The sequence below is a fragment of the Podarcis erhardii genome (genome assembly GCF_964252035.2).
Source record: "Podarcis erhardii genome assembly, chromosome: Z".
NCBI lineage: Eukaryota > Metazoa > Chordata > Lepidosauria > Squamata > Lacertidae > Podarcis > Podarcis erhardii.
In genome coordinates, this window is record NC_138504.1 from 8,167,588 (window position 1) to 8,192,502 (window position 24,915).

At 41.1% G+C, this 24,915-nt stretch overlaps 1 protein-coding gene across 7 annotated transcripts in view; it reads left to right on the forward strand.

Moving 5' to 3' along the window:
* Positions 1-24,915, forward strand: part of AFF2 (ALF transcription elongation factor 2) — a 392,916-nt gene that overhangs the window by 86,074 nt on the left and 281,927 nt on the right. For 5 of the 7 annotated variants that reach the window (XM_081847863.1, XM_081847862.1, XM_081847864.1 and 2 more), the window contains exons 2-3: positions 13,331-13,451; positions 23,312-24,202. In XM_081847863.1, the coding sequence (XP_081703989.1) occupies positions 13,331-13,451; positions 23,312-24,202 (1,012 nt within the window). Of the gene's footprint in view, positions 1-10,232; positions 10,464-13,330; positions 13,452-23,311; positions 24,203-24,915 lie in introns of those variants that run through there. The other 2 variants (XM_081847866.1, XM_081847867.1) reach the window with 2 other exon arrangements.

Consider the following 24,915-nt stretch of genomic DNA (forward strand, 5'->3'; position numbering starts at 1 on the left):
CACAACGCCACCCGCATCCCTAGCGCGGTAGACCACTGCAATTCCACACCCCAGACCTTGCATACTGCTGTACAGAGAACCCCAAAGGGCAAAGCTGAGAGAGTTTTACCACCATCCCCAGCTTCATCCAGGATCAAGTCCTGGATAGCTGTTGTTTTGCCACCTGTCATTGACCAGCAGCATTTTCAACCTAGGGGGACTGTTGCCAAGGCTTTCCAGTCTATTTGAACAGGGGGAGAATATGGCAGCAACCACCACCATGTTGTACTGCCCCCTTTGATAAAGTAGAGTTGTTACCCCACCCCTACATATCTCTCTTTGCCCTCTTTGCCCTTGCTCTTTTTCCACCAGTTCAGATTGATCACCCAGTTCAGCTGGGTGTAGACACGCAGCAGGTGTTGCTGGAAGCTTCTAAGTACTGCAAGAGCATTGTTAAGGAGGAAACAACAGCAACAAATGCCCAGGAGTCCCACCTGGAAGGAATGACCAGCAGACAGGTGGTTCCTGTTCAGAGATTCCTGGGTCCCCCCCCCCTTTCTCACAGCAGACAGGTGGTTCCTGTTCAGACATTCCTGGGTCCCCCCCCCTTTCTCACACAGGGGAGCTGTGGCTTCCCAGTTCCAAGGAGGTGTTGAAAGAGGTAAGATATACTTTTGCAATTTGGAATGCAAGGCATCTTGCATTCTTATCAGCAAATTGTTTATTTTTATAGCAGATGCTACTATACTAAGTGGAAGCAATTAAGGAAGGCTTCAACAGAGATAGAATTAATTTATTGAGAAGTAATTAATCTCACCCAGAAGATTCTTGCATAACCAATGCATTAATTTATATTGGAACTCCTAGAGCTGTTCGTCTCGGTATTGGGGGCCTGTGGATCAATGGGAATCCATCTGCAGCTTACAAAGGCAATAAGTGCATTGCTCCTTCAATCTATAATTGATGAGCAAAAGAAGGAGTAATCTTATTAAACTGTTAGACTTTACCTTGGAAGAGTTTGCATTGTTGATAAAGCTTGGGCAAAGTACCATTACACTGCATAAGTGAGTCCTCCCAAGTGGAGAAGGTAACGTGTTAGTAAATAGACAGAATGATAGAAGCACTGTGCAATAAAATGCCTACTTGTCTGACATTGCAGATTTCTCCATTGGAGTCATTCAGTTAGGACACAATCTAGCCAAAGTTAAGCACTTGAAAGCCTCTTGGATTTCAAAGAGAGATTCAACAGCTCTAACCATTTTGATGCAACAAAACCAAAATGATCAAGGAGGTGAAGCATCTCCCTTGTGAGTGCTTGGGGATTTTTAGTATAGAGAAAATGTGAGTAAGAGGTGATATGATAGAAGTTTATAACCTTATGCATGGTGTGGAGAAGATCCATGGAAAACAGCTTTTATCCCTCCCCACCAATGGAAACCTAATGACTCTGAGTGTTGGAAGACTCTGGAGAGACAAAAGAATGGGCTTCTTCATGCAGTGCACCGTAAAACTATGGAACTCACTCTCCTCAGGGAGCAATGTTGGCCATCAACTTGGATGTATTTAAAAGAGGATTGGACAAGTTCATGGAGGATAAGGCTATTGAAGGCTGCTAGCCATGATGACTATGCTCTACCTCCATGGTTGGAGGCAGCAGTGCTTCTGAATACCAGCTGCTGAAACCACATGAGAAGTGAGTGCTTTTGCTTGAGGGTTTCCCACAGGCATCTGGTTGGGCACTGTGAGAACAGGATGCTGGACTAGATGAGCCATTGGCATGATTCATCAGGCTCTTCTTATGGCTAGCAGTAAATGGGTTTGCATCCCAGTCCAAAGTTAGCCATACGCAGAGCAGACCCATTGAAATCAATGGACTTAAATAAATTGGATACTACCCAGTGATGGCCAATCCCCTTTGGGGTGGAAAGTGAGGCCAACAGTAGGCTAAATCTAGGGCACATTCCCATATGTCTAGGTGTGAGATCACATTTGGCAACAGAGCTATATTCATAGAAAAGTAAGTGTATACATCCTGGCTGCTGATTAGAATTAGATTGTTTCCTATTTAACAGCATACTGTTTCTCAAAATGATTAGTTAACAGTTTGAATGATCAAAAACTGGTGTGAAATAAAGTGCTTAGGCAGTTATGCCACATTGATGTCAGCCCTGGGAGCCAGAAAAGAAATCTCAAAGAAGGTGGCAAATGGTTGTGTAAATCAGAGTCCATTCACTTTGCAATCAGAATGGTCCCAGTGAACATATGATGGTTGAACAGTGTTGTGCAATGGGAAGAAAAACAGCAACAGCGAAATCAAGACTCATTTATTAAGCAGGGAAACAACTGGTGGTAAGATGCATAATTTTCTGTGAGATGTACTTTCCTGGAAATCTTTGCACACAGGTTGTAGGGCATGTTGGTGATGCAAGAACAGATTGATGTTCTTTTCAGTTATCCATTGCTTTTTCATCTTGTTCTCTTTTACTAAAAAAAAGTGCTTGGGAGACACTCATCTAGATGTGTTTGAGAATTAAGAAGACCCATTAATCTCTTGAATAATGGCACATGTACATAACATATCCATGGTGGATGCTGTGTTAACAATGCATATTCAGGATGTCTTCGGCATGCTGTTACAATCCTACCTTGTCAACTTGTATTTTCTTTCTAGTATGCTAAATTTGAGAAATACAACAGTTAACAGTAAAAACACTATTTTTTATTTTATTTTTTGCACATTCAGCTAATCATAAGAGAGACCCATCCCCCAACATTCTATGTGTAGCTGGACCTGAAAATTAACACAAATTAATGAATCTGTATCAATACTCTGACATTAGTAGGGCCCGCTATATACTTGGCAGGAGAACACATGAAATCCAGCATTCCAGTTATTGCTTATCATACTGAACTGGTAAGCTGTAACAAATTTAAGTACACATGTGTGAAATTCATTAGGGAGTCTTGGCACCAGTTAAATTACATCCAGGATAAAGGATGTGGATTAGGAGGCTGTGTTAGATAGGTACCCTGCTGTGACTCTAAGGAGAATCTGAATACCTTGTGGGGGAGGAAAGAGGATGGAATTTCAGCTTCAGTTCTGCATTTGCCAGCTTTCGAGAAGATGGACAAAATGGATTTTTGTTGCTGTTGTTGCTAATAATGGTAGCTTTTCTCATACCTGCAGTTCTCCATCTCAACCCCTGTATTTTGTTATGAGACTGAAATCTCCTGAAAACAATAACCACCTGGGATGGATGAAATAAACCATTTCATTTAAAACAACAACAACAACAACAACAACATAAAACAAAGTGATGCTTAATAGGGAGAAATGAGTTGTCTATGTGAGATGCCATGTGGTTTTGGATGTAATGGGGATCAGTGAGTTATTACATCTACTCCATGAGACATTTTAGCATATTTATTTATTTATTTAGATGATGGATACGCTGCCCTTTGTCCAAGTCACAGGGGGGTTTGCAAGTGAGTATATAAAAATCCAGAAAGTCCAGAAAAATAACTCAAATCAGGATAGAACAGGAACAGTGTAAAATTAAGCCACAGTTAACTTACAGTTACTGGCTAACAACTGTGCATGCAGAAAGTCTTGGAATACAAAGGTATGGTGCAACTAGCAAAAGTGAAGAGAGCCCTTTTAAGGGAAGTGCAATTAGTTTCTGTTCTGGGGGGTGGGGCAATTTATTCTCCACATAGTGCTTGCTCTAGGTCAAGAGTCTCCTTACCGTAGTTCATGAGCTTACCGGTAATTCAGGTGGTCTGAGAGGAACAGGGGCAGTGGCTGTTCTGGGACAGATCAGAAATGGCAGGGGGGAGTGACTTGAAAGGAGTGGAAAGAGGATTAGGCGTCAGAAGCACATATTTTATTGTATTACAATTTAATAGAAACATAGAGTTGGAAGGGATCCTAAGCATCATTAGTCCAATCCCCTACAATGCAACAATCTCAACTAGAGCATTCCAATAACACGAATTATTGGAATTAAATTTGTAATGCAAAAACCATGCAGCAGCTAGCACAATGCATGGCAATCACTATAACAGGCAGGAAAACAAAAATATCTGGTGTTGCGTCAGGACCCTTAACAATTTTCAAATAGCCCATGGAGGGGATGGGAAGGGAGTTTGGGAACTACTTGCCTGGGGAATAGAAGTGTATGTTGCCACACAAACTGGCCTCTTTGTGCAAAGCTATTGTTGTTATTTCTATCAGACCAGTGGTTTCCAAATGTTTCAGGCTGGTGTGCTCCCTTGGTTCCCTAAACCCATTCCCAGTTACCCTTACCCTACCCTATAAATAGCATTATTGAAAATAGCAGTTGTCTTGAGCCACTTGAGGAAGATAATAAGACAATAAGATTCAAAGCAGTAACAATTAATTGCATTTTTATTTGAAATCAAATTAAAACTATTTAGTTTAATTAATTCACATAAAACCTGATGAAGTTGATCCAGTTTCTTTCATGGTGCTCTCGAGCAAACACCTGCTTAATTTCTTGAAACCTAAAAGCATTGTTTGCCCTTGGACCATTCTCTGAGGCCCCCTTAGGGGAGATGTCATCGCTCAATAGCAGAGGATGTGCCTGGCAGGCAAATGGTCCCAGGGTCAGTTCCTGGCATCTCCAGGTAGGGCTAAAAGAGACTCCTGTACGAAATCCTGGATTGCTGCCGCCAGCAGTGTAGACAGTATTGAGCTAGATGGACCAATGGTCTGACTCAGTATGAGGCAGCTTGCTATGTTCCCTATGGCCTGCATTGAAAGACTGCATGCCCAAGGTTTGCACGAGGGACTAGGAACACCATCTGATCTTGTCATTTATTTCCTCCAGAGACTGCACCAGAATTTTGTTCCAAACTGACACTGAAACACAATTGACGTTGCACGATTTTGACAATGTGTGTCTGTGTGTGTGCAGGGTGGGTGGTTGGGGGTGATTTGATAGGCTTCAGACAAGAGAAAGGAAGATGCAAAGGGAAATCCTGATTTCAACTCTACAACTAAAATTTCCATAAACTGCCTTTGGGTCCTGCAGTGGGTGTTTTCGTAGATATACTTTAATCTCTTATTTTTGTATCAAATGTGCTGTCATTTGTCACGTTACATTATGCAAATCTTGGACAGATTTAGCACTTTGTAAATAAAAAAAATGGTCATCTTGAGGGCTTTGGCATGTAACTGTTGAACATCAAAGATAGAACCATCTATATTTAATAGACAAAAGATTGATTTTGAAGCACAGTGATAAATATTTGTTTGAATGAGGTAGTCATTCTGGCAAAATCGGAAATGATGCGTAAATGTGTATAGACAAAATATGTGCATTGCATACCATTTTCTTAATGAACATGCTGTACTGTGATTAATCTGATTCAACTGTCTGTTAAGTGGTGATGTTATTAAACAGTAGAATTGGAGCCAGCAGGAGCGAAAGTTTCCTGAGGAGATAGCTGTTTTAAATTTATTAGTCTTTTTAAAAAGTCTTTAAGTGTGTTTGCCTCAAAATTGTTTAGTCTTCATTAAGGTGTCACAAGACTCTTTGTTGCTTTTGCTGCAACCTAACTAACACAGCTGTCCCTCTGGAAATTTGTTTTAAACCTGTTACTGATTAATAATGGCCCTGGACTGCTCACAAGCTTGCTTTTATATTAAATCAAGTAGGTCCTGCAACAAAACGCATGGGACAAATAGCCAGCCAGCCATTATGCAGGATACTCCGTTCTGTTCTCCCTCCCCACTTTTCCATTTCCAACCTTTCATTGAAGTTAAACACAGGAAGTCTGACAAATGAGCAGATATGTCACTTCTTGGATATTAAGCTAGAAATCTTAGCTAAAGGTGTTCCCAGGTACAGTGGAAGTTTTGCATTCATGATGGAAGTTGTAGTCAGCCCAAGTAAAAAATGCAAGGATTATATTTTCACACCAAGAGCAGACCTTTCCAAATACTGTACCTACTTTACACATGGTCACAGCCTACTCCCCAAGCTCTTTGTTTAAGATCTCAGTAGTGTCAGGGGTGGTGGTCAAAAGTACAACTGGATTAGCAAAAAAAACGCCCTTTTGTGAATCAGTATAGCTGTCTTCAATCCAGATTTTAGGTTGGAAAACTATTTTTTTCCTAAAATGTATTCCCTCCCCTGCATTACTTTATTCTTTTACATATCCAAAGTGATTTATTATGCCCATGTTTAGGGTTCCCAATTGGATTATGTCAGGGGAAGGGGCTGCCCCAGAGACAGAAGGGGTGGGGGAAATAGCTGAAATGGCAGTGTGAATTTCCTGATCTGATGTTTTCTTTTCTTCTGCCTCTGAGCCAGCCCCCACTCCACCTACTTTCCACTGAAATAATCCATCTAGTCTCCATTTCACTTCAGATGGAAATAAATACCTCCTCTAGTCTGGACTCTGCATCTCCACTGCAGAGACTGAGGTGGATAGAGAAAGTAAAGGAGTACAGAGCCTCACCATCACCACCACGAGAACCTATGCAATAATTTGCAGCCAGCTCCTGCTAGGCTGAAGCTTGCAAGCTGCACGCAGATTATGGTTTTCTTTTTAAAAATTTCTTTTTAAAAGTTTTTATTTTATTTAAAAAAAAACTTTATTCCAAAACCAAAAAAGAATTACAAACAGCAAATTCAATATCCATATTTGTTTTGTAACATAAGCCTATTACATAGTTGACTAGATTAAAATATACCTATTTGCTATAGACTTCCCTTTGCTATAGTTAAATGCAACACAATTAGAAATATTATATTAGAATTTTTTATAAATTTCCCTATACCCCCCACTCCCCTTCACCCATGTGTGATCTCAATTTTTTTTTTACTTCTTCCATCTTGTTGTGTTGTTGTAGTTTAATAATTATTCATTTGATTATTTTATTATTGCCTTGCTTACCCATGCACATTTGACACATTATCTATTAATATTCCAGTTCCAGAACCATATTTTTTCATGTATTCCTTCACTCCATCCCACTTTTTAATTATTCTCTGATTTGAATGGCCTCTAATGATTGATGATTTTAAAAAGTTTTTAAAGTGCTTTTGCCCACCTGGAGATTCAAACTCTCCATCTGCCACCTGGAGGGGCCAAGGCAAACCTGGATAGCTGGCAACCCTATCAGTATTGACTACACTGAGTGGCAGTAGCAATACAGGGTTGTAGGGAGGATTCTTTCTCAGCCCTTCATAGAGAGATTTCAGAGAGTGAAGCTTGAAACTTATGCATGCAAATCAGATGCTGTACAGTGGACCCTAAAACAGTACATTTGAACTGTCTCCTTATGAGAACCACTGCAGCTTTCAAGGTAGCTTCATGCAAAGGGAAAACTTAAACTTATTTCAGAGGAAGTTATCTCTGGATTGCTACCATGAGAGGGTCAAGGAATCAGCCTCTCACATCCTGTCATCCCACCGCAACTATCTCAGGCCAGTCATGAATCAGTAGATGTCCTTATAGAATCCTTAATTTGGCACCCCACCCATGTCTGCATACCAGGATCATGTATCTAGAGATGAACAAGACATGAGTAAAGAATATTGGAATTTTCTTTTGGAGGAAAATTCATCTTCTTCCTACCCAAGCCCTGTAATAGGTAAACAAATCTGAGTTTATTTTAGGATAACAGATCATGTGAGTGGACTAAAGCCAACGTAAAGACAGTAGCATGCAAACAAACCTAAACAGGGCTGAACTGAACTGATGCTAGTCACTATTCCTCATAACAGTTTTCAGCCATGCTGAAAACACCTCCTTTACTCAGCAATCCCCCCATCTTTATCATAATGAAGACTTTCCATAGCTTTCACTTGCCCTCAGTGATGTCATAATGTAGTCAAAACTGATTAAGCAATTGTTTTATTTTCTGATATCTTACCATGTCATCACATGACAATGTTGTACTATGTAGTATTACTATGTGATTCCTGGCTGGGTAGGATTACCCACATGACAAATTCAGGAAGGAAGGAGCAGAAGAAGTCAGGGAAAGCAATTGTATTTCCCCCAGATTTCAATCTGAACATTTTGTTGGAGTAACTGGACATGAGAAGTTAATTTCCTTCATGAGTGTAAATCACCCTGTGGATGAGCTAATCGAAGGTGCAAGATCAGCCAAGCCAGTTACTATGATAATAGCCCAGTGCGCTGACTATATCTGTGATATCTGAGCAGTCAGCTCAGTGTTTCTTAGTCTGTGAGTCTGCAGTTAGTCTGTTAGTCTGTGTTACTTGGATGGTGTTATCTATTAATTCTCTGAACTTGTTTAGAGCATCAGAAATACTTTGTATTTCTATCTCTCTATATTTGCAAAAGCCTACTGTTTTGCTGAGCCTTATCTTCTGCAACAGTAAAGTATCTTGGCTTCTGTGTAGCTACAGGTACTGGGAGCAACTTTCACTGTGTGGGTATCTCTCCTGAGATTCTCAGTACATTTATTGTGGTTTCATTTACCGTATTCTGTTTTCTTTCCATGTGAAAACAAGAATGCAAAGCTAAGGAATCATCAAGGAGATGGTTACATGGGACGCCTCTGGCCCCTTTTGGGTGTTTGGGTTCAAACACAACCTGCCTGCATCCGGAGAACTTTAATTGAGTAGATAAAGAGGTCTCTGTAATTATAAAACTGTAGTAGGTATAACAAGAGGCTAAATACATAGCTGTGGTTTTAATTAGACAGCGCTTCAAATTAGTAATTGTGGCTTCAGTGAGGAATCAGTGACTTTATACCCTGCAAAAGCCCCATCACAGCACAGCTCATTCCTCATTATGTCACACTGTGTGAATCTTTCAGTACATTGGCATGCTGAGCTGAAAAGGCAAACATCGATATTGGGTTATCTTCCTGGTGCAGAAAAGCTAGAATGGAGATTAAATTCATTCCCAGTAGAGATGTGGGAATATATTGTTCTTTACCATGTATATGTGTGACCATGTCTGGAAGGTGAATTTTTATATGTGAGAGTGGGTGGTGTGCCTATGTATATATGTATATTTGCATAAGATCAAACCAAACAGTAGAACTTAAGTTAATTGCCTTTGCAATTAGGGGTAGGGTCAGTTCTCAATGGCTCTTGCATGAGATAAATTAAGTAGGCTACAACTTACATGCACAGGTGAAGAAAGATTAAGATCTATCCATTCATCCCGAGATACTTGGGGTTGTATCCAGTTTTAGTCTTACTCAGAGTAGATCCATTGAAATTAATGACCAAGACTTAGATTCCTTAATTTCAGTGGGTAAAACATAGCTGGATACCCTTCCAAGGGTCCCGCCAGTACTTGCTCAGCATACTGCACACACAGGCATGCAAACACACACATATATAACACCATTTGCACTATACAATTAAAGCTGCATCATACCACTTTAAACAGTCATGGCTTCCCCCTGTTCTTACAGTAGCTACCCAGATCCCTGTGGAAAACCCTTAAGCAAGACTCAAGCCCAAGAGCACTCTCCCCTCCTGCACTTTACAGCAGCTGGTATTCAGAAGCATTTCTGCCACCAACTATGGAGGCAGAGCTACTGCAGGCTAATACTGGGAGGTGTAGTTTGTTAAGGGTGCTGAGAGTTGTTAGGAGGCTACTATTTACAGAGTGGTTTAAGAAATCAGTTTCTCTTCCCAGGACACTTTGGGAAATTGTAGTGCTGTGAAGGGTATAGGGTCTCCTAACAACTCTCAATACCCTTTACAAACTACACTGCTCATGATTCCTTGGGGGAATCTGTGACTGCTTAAAGGGATATGATTCTGCTTAAATGTATAGTTCAGATAGAAAGTAATAGAGACAGCAGAGGGAGAGAAAATACCTGTTTTTGACTGTGAGTGTTATCTGTGGCAGCAGTGTGGTCTGGGGTTCAGAACTCACCATCTTCTATCAAACAGATCTGAAGTGACTGTGCATTATAAGGCTTGAGAGCACATTGTGAATGGGTTCAGATATGTAACTACCTGCTCCTGTGTGTGACTTCTACTCTTAACAAGTAGCGCAGCATCAGAGAACATAATTGCAATGTAGTTCATCCTTCTCCAAAATAGTTGGAATGGGAAGCCAAAATCACTGGCTGCAAAGCATGTTGTGACTTTATGACAGTGGGACTTGACAGCACCCCCACACAGAGACACACAGAAGCACAACACTGTTGGATTTCAGCTATGCCGTGTGCTTTGTGACATCACAGTGAATGTATGGTTGGAATCTCAACCACAGCTCATTGATCTGAGAATACATAGCAGTAAAAGTTCTCAAAGGTGCTGTAATCCACATTAAGAAGCAGGTTCACCATCTCTGCTCTCACCCACTTCAGTGTATTTTGAACTATGTGACTCCTGCAGTGTCTCAAGAGGAGCACTTTGTGGTCTCCTTGGGCTTGACTCAAAGTAGACAGGAGCAAAATGGGTAGGAGGTGCCTACTGTTTCTTGAAAGGCACAAGGAGAAAAAGCTTTACCCAGTAAGTTCAACCCATCAGTTTTGACTCATTCAGATGAAAGATAAAGAAATGTGTTGGGCATCAGGCTAAAAGCTGTAAATGAGGGGCCAGCAGCTAGAACATCTGGACCAAATGCACCCCATGGATGTTCTGTTATCTTCTTAGCAGTTTCCAAACCCATAGGCAAAAAGTAAAAGGGATGTGCAGTTGAGCATGAAGTATGGCAGCTGGACTTGACAGGTAGTAAGTTGTGAGGGTGAGTTAAGGTCTTAATCCTCCACCAACCCACACGGCCACATTCCATTGGCAAACTGGTCGTGTTATTTAACATGGAAGTATAGACCCAAATGGCTTTTCCTTCTAATGATGGCTTCATTCACATGGGAGCTTATTCTGTTTCACCGACATTCCCCTGTTAATTTCTGTGTTATATTTGGGTTTTCACATGACATAAAAGCCACTTCTGGAAACCTAATGGAATACAGTGGAAGCTTTGAGCTCATTTTTGTGTTAACTGGTTCCAGGTATAATCCATTTGGAATCCCACTGAAACAGAAAACAGAATTTGGGCCAGCATACTGGTTCTTTACTGCTGTATTCATGGGTGAATCATGGGTGAGGAGTGCCATCAGCTTTGACTAGTGGCTCAACCATGTCCCTATCTGGACAGGGATGGCCTAATTTCTGTTGTCTGTGCTCTGGTAACATCTAGGTTATATTCAGTGCTATTTTTCTAGGGGGAAAAAAAGGTTCCAGAATACACCACGAACACCTCCTTTGTTCCCCTATAATGGTAATGGTGCCCATCTGAGAGGTTCTAACTTTGAGGTAGACAACACAAATTAGGCTATCTCTGTCGAGATAGGGACACAGTTGGGTCACCAGTTGAAGCTAATGGAAGGCACTCACTCCACGCCAATGAGGCAACCTGAGCCTCAGGTGACAGCAAAGGAACCAGACGTACCCCCAGGCTACTTACCCACTCCACCTACACTTTCTCAGAACCAGCCCCACCATGAAGCAGAATGAGGCAGCAGCCTAAGGCAGCAAAAATTGCTTGAGGACAGAGCTGTGTGCATCATACAGCCTCCCCTATGTCCCCCTTACAAGTCTGCTGCTCTCAGGTGCACTGCCCTGTTATCAGTTGTGGAAAGGTCACAGCTCAGTGATGGACATGTAGAAGACTCCTGCCTGAAACCATGGTATAGTGCTGCCAGTCAGTGCAGACAATACTGGTTGATCTGGCTAAGTAGAAGGCAGCTTCCTGTGTTCCTAAAACATTCCACCAAGGTCCATTTTGATGGATTTGCTCAAGCAGATATCTTGGTGCAAATGTTTAAGACTTGGCTGCCAATATACAATTTAAAGTCAATTCACACAAATCATTTAATGATAAAGCAAGAAGCTTTTGGTGTGTAGTAACTGGAATCTTAAAATCAAGTTTCTCATTTGTTTTATTTCCTAAACAAAGGATCTCTCTCAGACTTGTCAACACAACCATTCTGTTTTAAAGTGCTGATTTACAACTAACAGCCAATGCATCCCATTTGTTACATCTCTGTGCTACCTAGAAGGACAGACTATAATTATGTACATTGATTTGAGCAATTATAGAGCTTGATTTTTATTAATCTACTTTTTAACCTACTAGAAAATAGTAAATGGTATATTGCTTATTTACTATATAATTATGTTTTTAGTAATGATTTATGTCAGACTGGATTAGATTGGTGGGATTTAATTAAACACGTAAAGCAGCAATAAAAGTGGGTTTTTTTTAAATTAAAACAAAGCTCCTGTTACAATATTCTGGTTGCATAAATTTCTCTTATTAAAATGTCTCCTACACATGTAGCCCTGCTTGCCATAGATAGATAGAACAGTTTAAACTACTGTAGTTATGATGGTATTTTGCCTATGAAAACATGGTGAAGTACATCCTATCTAGGAAGAAGGCTCTGGGTTCAATTCAGGAAGTTGCCTTATGCCAGTTTGGATTGTTGGCCCATCCATCCCAGAAATGTCTATTCAGTCTGGTACCAGCTCTCCAAGCTTTCAGATCTTCCCTTCACCTGCAACCTACCCCTCTAGAAATGTAAACTTTCTGGAAATTCCTTTGCAGGGGACAGCAGACAGAAATGTGTTGTTGTTTTTTCTCTACCTGTGAATTGTTTTATTAGACAATTTATGTAAGCAAGAAAGTCTGACTATAGCACCATGTTGACTCTATGCTTTGATTTAGATTTTCACACCTGCCAATAGGGCTGGCGACATTGATATATTGTCCAAAACTGGTTTGAAGTCTGTATCAGTTTCATAATTTTTGACCTGGCAATATATTGAGAATCATGGTATGTGTATTGTGTGTGGCATGCAAAAATCACAATGTAAGAAAAACTGTGAAGCCAGCCAATGCCTCTACATAGCTCCATTCTTACATCAGACATTGTTGATATATCAGTATATCACAATGTTTAGCTGGTGATATATCACGATGCTGAAAACCAGATATCACCCAGCCCTATCTGCCAGAATTGGGTCTAAACTAAGCTAACATTACAGTGAATACTAAATGCAATCTAGTCAAACTGCAAAAACAACTGGGGGGGATAGTTGTTTACGAGCAACGTGTTGATTTGTATTTACAACAGGGTTTTTGTAACAAGTTTAAAGACAGTTGCGGTAAAACTGAAAACCTGGTGCAAACCTCTGCAGCTGGTACAGGGACCTCCAGTCCTGGAGACAGGAAAGTCTGGATCCGGTGGCCCACCTGAATAACTGGCAGCTGGGTATTATGAGTCTGGGCAAGGCTTTCTACTTAAAACTGGTAAGAACAATGTCTTGGTACGAAGAAGAATAACAGCTTCTCTTTCTTTTTATAATTCTAGTCACTATGAACAAGATCGGAACGCACTAAAGAGGAAAGAATGGGAACGGAGAAATCAAGAGGTCCAGCAGGATGAAGACTTCTTTACATCTGGCTTTAACCTCTTTGGAGAACCCTACAAGGTAAACAAACAACTGAAGCTGTATTCAACATTCATTTCATTTGAAACAGCGCTCCCCACCCTCCGCAATTTCACCAAACATTAATCACACGTTAGACCCTCAGAGAGGATAGCAGCACTGAGGGCATCCTCTTGGTTTCATGCACTGCAAAATATGCTTCCACAGAAGCGCATTGACTGGTTTAATTATCTGTGGCAACTGGAGGTCCTCTGGGCTGCCACTGGGTTCATCTGCATGAGATCCACCCAGTGGCTGAAGCACCCTAGTCTGCAAAGGGTTGTTACAATAGCAAGAATAATTAGCACTGAAACAATGGCAGTTCAGTGGCAGTTCCCACTATGGAGATTTCTTGAATATGATATCACTGCAGGACAGCCGTGCGAGTTGACCGTCGAGGCCCTGCTTTCGCTGAGGTGTTCAACCTGTGACTGGGCTGTGCCACTTCAGGTTGTGTGTTGGGGGCTAAGGCTTGCGTAGATAAATGTTCCTTCTCTCAGAATACAGAAAACTTTTTCTTCTGTATGAAAAGGTATAGCCCAGAAATGGGTTTACTTGTGATATCTACAGAATACACAGACATGCCAGAAGCCTTTGTTCTCCCTGATGCATATTTTTGGAATTCTGCAGTCAGGAAAGGAGAGGCTTATATTTTCTATTTTTCCAGTTAAAACAAAAAAAGTACCCCACCACAAACTAAATTTAAATAAGACTCCCAGAAGGCACCTGAATTTTTTTTTTATTTTTTTTTCCCCCTATCTTTGCTGAATTTTACAAGGTTTTAAAAAAATTTAATAATAATGTTTTTATTATTATCACTTTTCATTAAAGACTGAGGGTGATGGTTCTTTGAATTTATATCTTACTATCCCCTCTCCCCTCAAACCTTTCACAGGAATATAAATGTCATATAAAGGGAAGTGTGTTGCTCATTAAGTGCTATTGTGAATGTATATTTCAGTATCCGGAACTCTTGCCAGAACCCATAGCAAAATCCAAGAAATATAAAACCAGCAGAACAATAATGAGCAATACTGAGAGAATCTCTGTGAAAATGAGCTCCTTAGCCCATGCAAGTAAACTCTGGATTGGATCCTACCAAAATCATACTCCCCTGGACCTGCTCAGTTTTCTTGCTCATTAGTAAATTATGCAGGCTCCTTAGCTTAAAGATCTTAGCTGAAAAAGACTGTTCTGTCACATACCATTTCACCAATGCTTATTTCCCCTCTTCCCCCGGCCCCACTGCTGTTTTGGCGGCTTCTTCTTCTTCTTCTTCTTCTTCTTCTTCTTCTTCTTCTTCTTCATTTGCCACTTAAGGAAATGTTCCCATTCATGTAATCTCAAGTCCTCACCCGCGTCATATAGCAAGATCTCATCTTGTCACAAAATGGTGTATCATCATTATGTTTGCTAGATGATCCCTGATTGGTTCATATCACTCATCAGGCTAATCCAGGTGGAAGCAATGGTATCGAGGGAAATAGTGTTGAAGCAGTAACCACCAGGCAAAACAATGGAACTGGACAGGACTGGCAGGGCTGGAGGTGGGGAGGAGAGAATGTGAATCTGTTCACGCAGCCTAAGTGGCTTTATGCAGGAATAACAACCCACTAGTATCAATCTGAATTTTTTTTACTGGAAAACACTTGGCATATCCTGCCACCTCCACCACTTCCAAACTGGCACACAATCCCTAGATAGTTAAGAAGGTATACACCTGATGCGGAAAAGCAATTCTTCCTGAAGCAAAGGGGGGAACTCTCTCTCTCTCTTTTACCATCATAACTATCCAAAGCTGTCTTTTGAGAGAATGGTTGAAAATGTACAGCATATCAGCAGGGTAGCAGAGCCTCTTCTGAAAATCCTCCAAGGGACTTCCTTGCCTGTGATTTTCATCACCAAGGGATGTTCCCCATTTGACTGTCTCTGCTGCTTTGATGATCACCCAAAAGCATTCCCTGAAGAATTCAGCTGGATTGAAATGCACAGATTCCTTTTTTTCCTTTCCATCAATGACAGTCTTTGGCAAATACCACCTAGGGTTCATATAACAAACAGATAATGTGGAAGATGAAACCTTTCAAGTCTTCTCTGCGGAATAAGCCTAGATCTGAAGGCATGATTGTCTGAGGTCACAAGTGCAAATCACACAAGTGAATTCGAGGCAGAATTCATTGTTATTTTCTGTCATCATTATTTTTAGTCACTAAGCATTATGTAAACAATTGTGCTATTTTCTGCATTGTTTTTGGTGTTTCCCTTCCACTGAAATTCATGGAAAGTAATTATGTAATTAATTACATTATGTAATTAATTACATTAGTTCCAGCCATAGTTCATAGCAAATTGAATAACGTAAGACTCCGAACTGTAGCAACACAGAAACACTGCTGATTGCAATGAACAAAAAATGGGACAGAAGTCATTGTCTCCTTACATCCCTAGCTCTTCTGTTGAGATATGACCCCTGTCCCTTTAATAAAAATGAATAAAATGAATAAAAAAAATTATTAAAGTTGTATACCACCCTTCATTTGTAGATCTCGGGGCAGTTCACAGCATAAATTAGGATACCTTTTGATCATTTCAGTGTCCACATTAATTGGATCTTCACTTCTGATTGTCATTGCTCTCATAATGTCCCTGTTGATCCACAAAGCTTTGCTAGTTTATGTTAATCTTAATTTAGCAATGAAGGGAGAAACCCTGTGACTTGATGCCCACTTATCCAAACTCAATTATCCAAGTTCTCTGAAATTTCATCAAGACAGCTGTTTATATTCTGTTTCTGCTGCTTCTTTTGCCACATCTCACATCCATTGTTTGCTTCCTGCATCCACATAAAACCTGCTGCAAGTTTTAGATTATCCACCCTTCACATAGGCGGTTGTCTCCTTGGTCTTTTGAGATTGTAGGGCCTCCATACTGACACTGTTTTATTCCTTTGACCTGAAGCACCTCTTGCTGCAAGTCCTGCATTTGTCCATTTTAACTTCATGGCCTTTTCCACTACAGCCATAACTTTCTATCTTTGTTACATCCAGTTGTTAGTTTTTCTTTCTCAGAACATTGCTCATTTTAGAGCATGTGGTGTTATTCTGGAGGTGTTCATACTTCTCTGTGTCATGGGCTGGATCTAGACACATCAAAGAAGTGTTTTAGCTAAACGCGTTGTAAATTTAAACAGAGAAACAGGTAGAGAAAAATTGGGTTCCACAGTGCCATCGGTGTCACAATGTTATATCGCATATACAACGCATATAAATTGCTTTTTCTTTACCAATCTAGCTGAAGTCCATGGACTGTTTTTCTCCACTATTAGACATCACAGGTAATATGCACAGGTAATTGGCCCAGTATACCTGAAGGAGTGTCTCCATCCCCATCGTTCAGCCCGGACACTGAGGTCCAGCTTTGAGGGCCTTCTGGTGGTTCCCTCACTGAGAGAAGTGAGGTTACAGGGAACCAGGCAAAGGGCCTTCTTGGTAGTGGCGCCCGCCCTGTGGAACGCCCTCCCATCAGATGTCAAAGAAATAAACAACTCTCTGACTTTCAGAAGACATCTGGAGGCAGCCCTGTTTAGGGAAGTTTTTAATGTCTAATGTTTTATTGTGTTTTTAATATTCTGTTGGGAGCTACCCAGAGTGGCTGGGGAGGCCTGGCCAGATGAGCAGGGTATAAGTAATAAATCATTATTATTATTATTATTAAACACTTTAGTTTTCAAGTCGAAGGAAATATTTCTGTTTTTCATCTTAAAGCTGTGTTTTCCAAAGGCTGCCCAGGATTGTTTTATTTTCCTCCCTATTTTGTTTGGTTTTCTGCTCTCAATATGATTTTTTTTATCCTAAATTAATGTTTTCTTCAATGTGCTTTGTTTCTTTGTTTTAAAATAGTATATCATTCTCTTCTTCAAACATTATTTTAATCTTGGCTAGATTCATTTTCATACCTTTTTTTTCTTCACTTTGTTCTTCCAGCATTTCTTGTAGTTTTTTTTTTTTTTTTACTTTCGACTGTTATAACTATATCATCTGCATATTGTATATGATTTAATATCTTCCATTGATTCCTTTTTCTAACTACCTTAGCTTTTTAAATACATCTTCCAAGCTGACTGTAGATAGCTTAGGTGATTAGCTATCTCCTTGTCTTACGCCTCTTTTTAAGGGTCTTGGACTGGTTTTATGTGGTTACCCCAAGCGAATGGTCTCTTATTCACTGACACTTTTGGTTGTCACAGTGTCCAGCTCCATTGAAGAAATTCAGCTAAAACCCTTTCATGAGGACATTTGTCACTGATGTGGAATAGTTCAAACTGAACCCAGTTGCTTCAGTGCAAAGTGAGCTTTATGGGCCACTGAGATGATAAGAGAATAAAGAAAGGGTAGTCAAGTCTAAAGAATGGAAACAATAAACAAGAGGAAATCTACCCAAAAGGGAAAGGTGAATCTTTTTGTAGGAAATAAGTTATGTAGATAGCCGTATATTTCTGTAGAGAAGGGTGATACAGAACTCTAACCTTAATGATTAGAATCACCTGCATCTCAGCACATTAATGGGCCAGTAGGACCTTTAACATGGTCTTATAAGCCAGTTGGCTTGAAAGAGAGTCCCAGATGGTGTGGAACATGGCCAGCTGGTTGTGGAAAGAATTATGTGGAACTCTTTTTTTTAAGGCATTTTTTCCAGCACTTGCTAAAACCAGAGCTCATCTTGTCTGCAGAAGTCTCTGCTTCTGAAAGACTCAAAGAAACAAGTAACCGTAGCTTGCAAATTGTGTCTTGATGTCCAGTGCCTGGGACAGGAACAACTACAGCCAGATGTCACTTTAGGAAAAGTGAAATGTTACTTGATTAAACACCTTAAAAAAAAAAAAAGCAGGGAGGATCACATTTTGCTATTCATCACATTTTGCTATTCATCAAGGACTTTGAATGAGTGTGAAGAATTATACCAGTGAGTCAAACCAGACATGGAGTTTATGTCTTAGTGGACTCCCCTTCATTAGAGGTTTTTAAGCAGAGGTTAGATGGCCATCTATCACGTATGCTCTAGTTGAGATTCCTGCATTGCAGGGGGTTGGGCCTTGGGGTACCTTTCAACTCTACAATTCTATGATTCCCTAAGTCTTCAGAAAAAACTGCATGGGTGAAATGGGTTTTCAACTAGTTCTTCACAAGAAAAAGAGAGAGAGAGAGAGAGAGAGAGAGAGAGAGAGAGAGAGAAAGTAAGTAAGTTTAGGAGAAAGCTTACTATAGAGTCAGACAACTGGGATCCATGCAGTACCTGATCAAATGTTTATCCCAGACACCTGTAACTGGGTGATGACTACGCCCTGACCGATAGAGATCAGCCTTCCAAACAACATAGAAAATATATTAGCTCCTTATAATTCTTGCTGGCCAAGCTGATGCCTGCATACACTTAAGGGATCTCATAGGAACATATGAAGTTACCTTAATACTGATTAATACCAAGTTCAATCCTCAGCATCTCCAGGTATGGGTGGGCGAGATCCCTGCCTGAAACCCTGGAGAATGACTGCCAGTCAGCTAGATGGACCAAGGGTCTCAGTCAGTATAAAGCAGTCTCTGATGTTGATACTGAACTGTTACCAGGCAACCAGATATTCCCATTTCCTCACCTTTCCAGAAGTGAAAATCCACAAAGCGTAACCAGACCCTTAAGACGAGAATTGTCTAAGTGGCAGCGGCCCAGCTCCCCGCCCCTTACACAAATGCTGCCTCAGCAATACTGCAGGGAGGATATGAGAGGAGGAGAACAAGGAAGCAAGTGTTCACCATTTGCATCGTAATTCCTCCCGGTCCCTTAAGCACAATGGGATCTCCTTGTTTAAAAAATTGGGGGGGCTGAGCCTAGGCTAGCTTTGGCTGCTGCCCAAACAAGTTCATTGTGCAGCTTCAGTTGAAGGAGGCGGGTCAGGCACAAAGAGCTTATTCTAAGCTTAAACGGAATTCACTTTTTTGCCACTCAAAATTACCAATTTAAGAGTGGGTTTTTTTGTTTTCAGTTCTGGTGTGTGTGCTTTTAAAAAACCCAAAACTGTTTCTTGTATACAGTGTAATTCTTAGCTTTACACAACTGATGAGCTTTCTAAATATTTACTTCAGTGCACAGCTCCTTGAATAGAAGCCCTCGGAGGAAAACCAGAAGGGGGGAAATGCATTCTTCCTATTCCCCCCACCCTTTCCTCATAATCTTATACTCCAGTGTTATGATCAGGGGTGTTGCAAACTACTTAACGGATTTGGGACACAGGTGCATGAGTGTGCATTTGCATAAAATTTGCATTGCCTGATTTGTATGGATGGGTGCTTCTGGGGAATTTAGGCGGGGTGGCTGGGGTCTCCTCCATGCTGCGCTTTGCAGACTAACCCTATGAGCAAGGTTTCTTTGAAAAATAATGTTGAGAAAAGGTGGGAAAGGGCAAAAGAGTTTGGGGCCACCTCAATAGATTTGGGGTTCAGGCCTAAGGACTACGATCTGACAACACTCCAGGTTGTGGTAATCACTGCGGATACTCTTCTGATTGCTTTCCTCCATGAAATCCCATAGCTTTTTATTCCACAAATGCTCTGGTTTATTATTGTTCCACGTTTGATGTGCTGTAGGCCTTCCACACATAGCAATAATGTGGTAGCATTGGGGAAGTGTCGCAGAGCAACTAATATGGCAGAATAAACCCACCACTAATGCACTTTTGTTGTGTCACGGACATGTGCCAGAATATACTTTGAGAAATACACCCGTCCAGAGAGACCAATTTTCCATTTCATTTTGCAGCAGAGATAAAAAGTAACTACTGAATACCTTTAGATATACCTTTTTCTGTTACAGTTGCATTGATAGAACCATGGGTGTTGATTATGCCTCCTCCAGTTCCTCTTTTAAGTATCACAAATAATCAAAATGGAGAGGAAACAGGGATGAAAATATAACAGCATTTGTCATTCCTAAAGGAGCAATGGCACTGCTGGAACCCACCCCAATTTAAAACTAGAGACACACTTCACTCTTAATCTCAGCAAACTACATACTTTCTCCAGTCATTTCCTGGCTTTGCATCCTCCTGTGGAATAAAATAGTTAATATTACCCCTACTTAAAACAAGCACATCACTCATAGCCTTAAAAAAATGTATTTAGTTCAGGGGAATTTGTGTAATTATTAAGTTTCTTCAAGCCAATTCACACTTGGCTACCCTTCCCCTTTCCTTTAGAGGTAGACTCAAGTTACCCCTAGTAAATTACCTCTCTTAAAAAATATATATATATTTCTAGCTACTGCTCAGATGTAACTCTGGCCCATAAAATGAGCAATAATCTGTGTACAAATTCCTGTTCATATAAATGGATTCTTTGGGGTGAGAAAGAAAAAAACAGTCTGGAAAACAGAGTAGAAAAGCACTGGAGATGAAAACATAATAATGTCAAAAATGAGTCAGGATTTGCTTAATAACTGCTGCACAGAAAATAACTGTGAATCATAGATTTGCAAAACAGACTCTAAACGGTTCTAGAAAACAGAACAGAGGACTTCCAAATCTAGCTGGCAACAATTTATAAAGATATATATTCCTTTTATAATAGATCTTAAGCAATCTTTAGAAGAAAGTTGTCAAACAACCAAGCTGACCTAAAGCTGTAACAGTTCATGGTAGCAGAGCCAGTGCTTTTTTTCTTCTTTTAAAAATAATGTTTAGGGGTACTCTCATTATCCTACTCATATTGAAATACTGCCCAAACTTAGTTTCACAAAATGTTTAGGGGTATGTGTACCCCTGCGTACCCCCAGAAAAAAGCACTAAGCAGAACAATAATATTAAGAAAAGCTTTCTAAAGTTTTCTGCCTCACAATGTAATACGACAAGTTAGGCCAGAGATTTCCAAACTTTCCATGTTGGTGACACACTTTTTAGACATGCATCATTTTGTAACACATTGATTCAGTTTGACTAGCAAACTGGAGGTTAAACTAACCCCTTTCTAGCCCTGGAAGGAGCACGGGAAGCATTTGCACAACACACCTAAAGACTGCTGCTGACACACTAAAACACTGTTTGGAAATCTCTGAGTTAGACTCTGCTCACACTAGCAGCCTGAAGTTCATTTCCCCTGCGCTGCATTTCCCAGTTGCTTTCTCCCACCACTGTTCACACCAAAGCAGAGGCAGGGGGATGCCTTCGCCCGACGATTTCTTCCCCTGTGGTGTGTGGGCGCACTGCCAACCATGCATGCACAAAAGCCGCCCGAACTTGTTCAGAGCGCGACAGAACTGTGGCTTCTGTTTTCAAACCGGATGGAACCTGGTTTCAGGAGAAACTCATCCAAAGAGGAGTATTTCCCTTAAGGCTGCGGGACACAGATGGATTGTGGCTAACGTCGTGTGAACCTGGCTTAGATAAAACAGCGGCGGGAGCACGCTGGAGTAAATGGTAATGTGTACAAACCCTTAGATAGCTATAACTTATAACCTTCACCATCTAACATAGCAGACTGCCTGGGGGTCCTGTTTGCCATTGCTGCCAGCCTTTCTACGCGCTTCCCTTTTCTTCTCCATTGGGGTACCCAGTGTGAAGCCCCTCCAGATGCTGTGCTCTACAACACCCACCAGTCCCAACCAGCATGGCCAATGGTTAAGGATGGTGGGCATTGTAGTTCTGGAGGCCGTTACATTGGCTACTCCTGCTCTAGGCTGGCAGCTAAAGGGTCAAAGGCCGGACTTGCCTTTGAGGACTCCAGCTGCTGTTTGTAGGGGATACTACAAACAGAGCAGGCACTAACCACTTCTTGTACCTTTCTCTCTCAACTTGAAATGTCACATGCAGCCCAAGCCAAATGGGTATGAACTCTATTGACTGCTTATATCCGCATGTGGCTAGGGGTGCCTACCTCACACACTAAGCAGGGACAAAACAAATGCTGAAGACTTTCTTTCCACACCTCAACAAGAGAGATGTTGAGTTCCTTCTTGTATGCTAAGGATTTTCGCTTGCCCTTCCCAGTTGCTAAGCTATAGGTTCTGATGATTCTGCGATTCTGTGCACTAACAATGGCAATCAAGAGATCTGTAATAATGAAAAGATACATAATCAGAGCATGTAATCCCCATAGGAAACATTGCCAGCAGTAAAAGCCAACAGTAAAAGCATGGGATATGAAAGTGAAAACTCACAATGGTGGCAAAAATTAACTGAATTGGTCAGAATGATGGGGAAAAGAGTAAAAAAAAAAACACAGAAGAATTTGGCAGCTTATCGTCTCATTTTATTGAACAGAATTACAAGATGCAATCATTTAACATTTTCTTGCAGCAGAAATGCAACGTAACTATGTTGGAAGAGTATTAGTAATCTATAGCACTGGCTATTGTAATAGATGCTTATAAATGTGGAACCTGTAGTCCATAATTAGGACACTTTCTATCTGAAGAGCAGGTTTATGCAGATTTTTTTAAATATATGTTGTCTATGTTTGGGGGGGGGTGTATGAATGAATGTAGACTTTCTCGGTGCAAAATTGGCACACACGCTCATAATATTTTCAATTTAAATTCAAAGCTGAGAAAATTTTTTGAGGCAACAGAGCTTTCCTCAGAATGCATCCAAAGATTATGAGCCGAGAAAAGTCATATTCTGAGTCCATTGTTTTTTGTCTTCAACAGCACTGCTACTTACCCCTGCTGCTTCTTGCAATCCTAACACTGCTTTCCTAGGCATAGATTCCACTGAGTCCAGTAAGATGTCCAAGTAAATGTTATTAAGATTGCAGCCATGCTGAATAGTGAAATCACTGAGGTATATTCATGTTGTCATTGTTTCCCTTCTTGTATTTCAGACTAACAAAGGTGACGCTTTAGCCAACCGTGTCCAGAATACATTGGGGAACTACGATGAGATGAAGGACTTTCTGACCAACCATTCCAACCAGAGCCACCTTGTAGGAATCCCACAGAATTCTGTGCCACAAACTCCAGTAGATAAAAACGAACAGACCTTTTTCCCAGAACAAAGGAACCGGATGGTCCCGCCCCACCAAATCACGGGGCACTCCTCAGCTTCGATGCCGCCCCCTGCGGCTATATCGTCCAGTTCAAGTTTAGTCCACAGTCACCAGAGCAGCAGGAAATCCAGGACTGACTGGTCCCGTGTCAGCCACAGCTCAAACGGTGGTCAGCCAAGTCAGTCCGGGAGTGCGCAAAGTCGGACAAAGCACAGCTCATCCCACGAACCTCCACAAGGCAGGTATGATGACCGCTATGCTTGCCAAAGTGAGCAGCATAAACCTGGAGGAGGCGATGAAGCCAACACAACGCCATCCTTGTCACACTCGAGGAGGCATGCCCATTCAAAATCAGTGGTGGCAGAACACTCTTACAAAGAAAGCAGCCACTCAAAGTCTCCAGTGGATCTCGAGTTTCTGGGCCATGGGCCTGGATCTCCACTCCCATCTACATCCTTGTTGTCAGGAAATAGTGGTCTTTCGACTCAAAATTTCCTGCCGGGCCTCCACTGTAAGGGCAGCATGACTCAGCAAAAGCCCACCGCTTATGTTAGGCCAATGGATGGTCAAGACCAGGTTCCCAACGACTCACCGGAACTGAAGATGCCAATAGAAATTGAAGGCGTTTATGGAAACCAACCCTTTGGGATTCCACTGGAAGGAAAGACCACTGGACCCAGCTCAAAGAATAAACTACCAAAGCTTAACATTCCTCAAGCTAGTGAAGTAAGTCTTATTTATCTGTTCAGTTGTTTACTTACCTCTTTTGCCTCCAGGGTTTCAGTCCACTACACTTCCTCAGTTTCCTGTTTAACTGATAGTCTCTTAACCCACACCCGGACCATACTTTTAAAGCACTATGATACCAGTTTAAACAGTCATGGATTCCCCTAAAGACATCTGGGAGCTGATTTTTTTTTTTCCAGGATGCTGAAAGGTGTTGGGGCCCCCCTCTCCATCTCACAGACCTACAGTTCCAAAAGTGGTTTAATCATCAATTCCTCTTCACAGGGAGCTCTGGAAATTATGTACTTTCAATATCTGTTCACTGTTTGGGCACTGCAGCTGAAAAGAATGCTCTTTTTGACATGCTGTTTGGGTCTCACACAGATTGTTCTGTCTATTTTTAAGATTACTAGGATGCACGTCCTGTTATGCTTATCCTGCTACCTGACCCCAAGAGTGTGGTCAACATAATCAGGTCTGTGGTTAAAAATAGGAAAGTGTCAGTGGGTTGCGGTTTTGTTGTTTGTTTTGTTATTGTCAATTTAAAATGTTCAGAAGAATTGCACAACATGGATACCTTGGGAAGTATTTATACAGCAGATAGATAGATAGATAGATAGATAGATAGATAGATAGATAGATCCCATTTTCTGTAGTGCAAGAAATGTGGAATGTTGGTGGAAATCTCAATAATCATTGGCTGCAATGGGTAA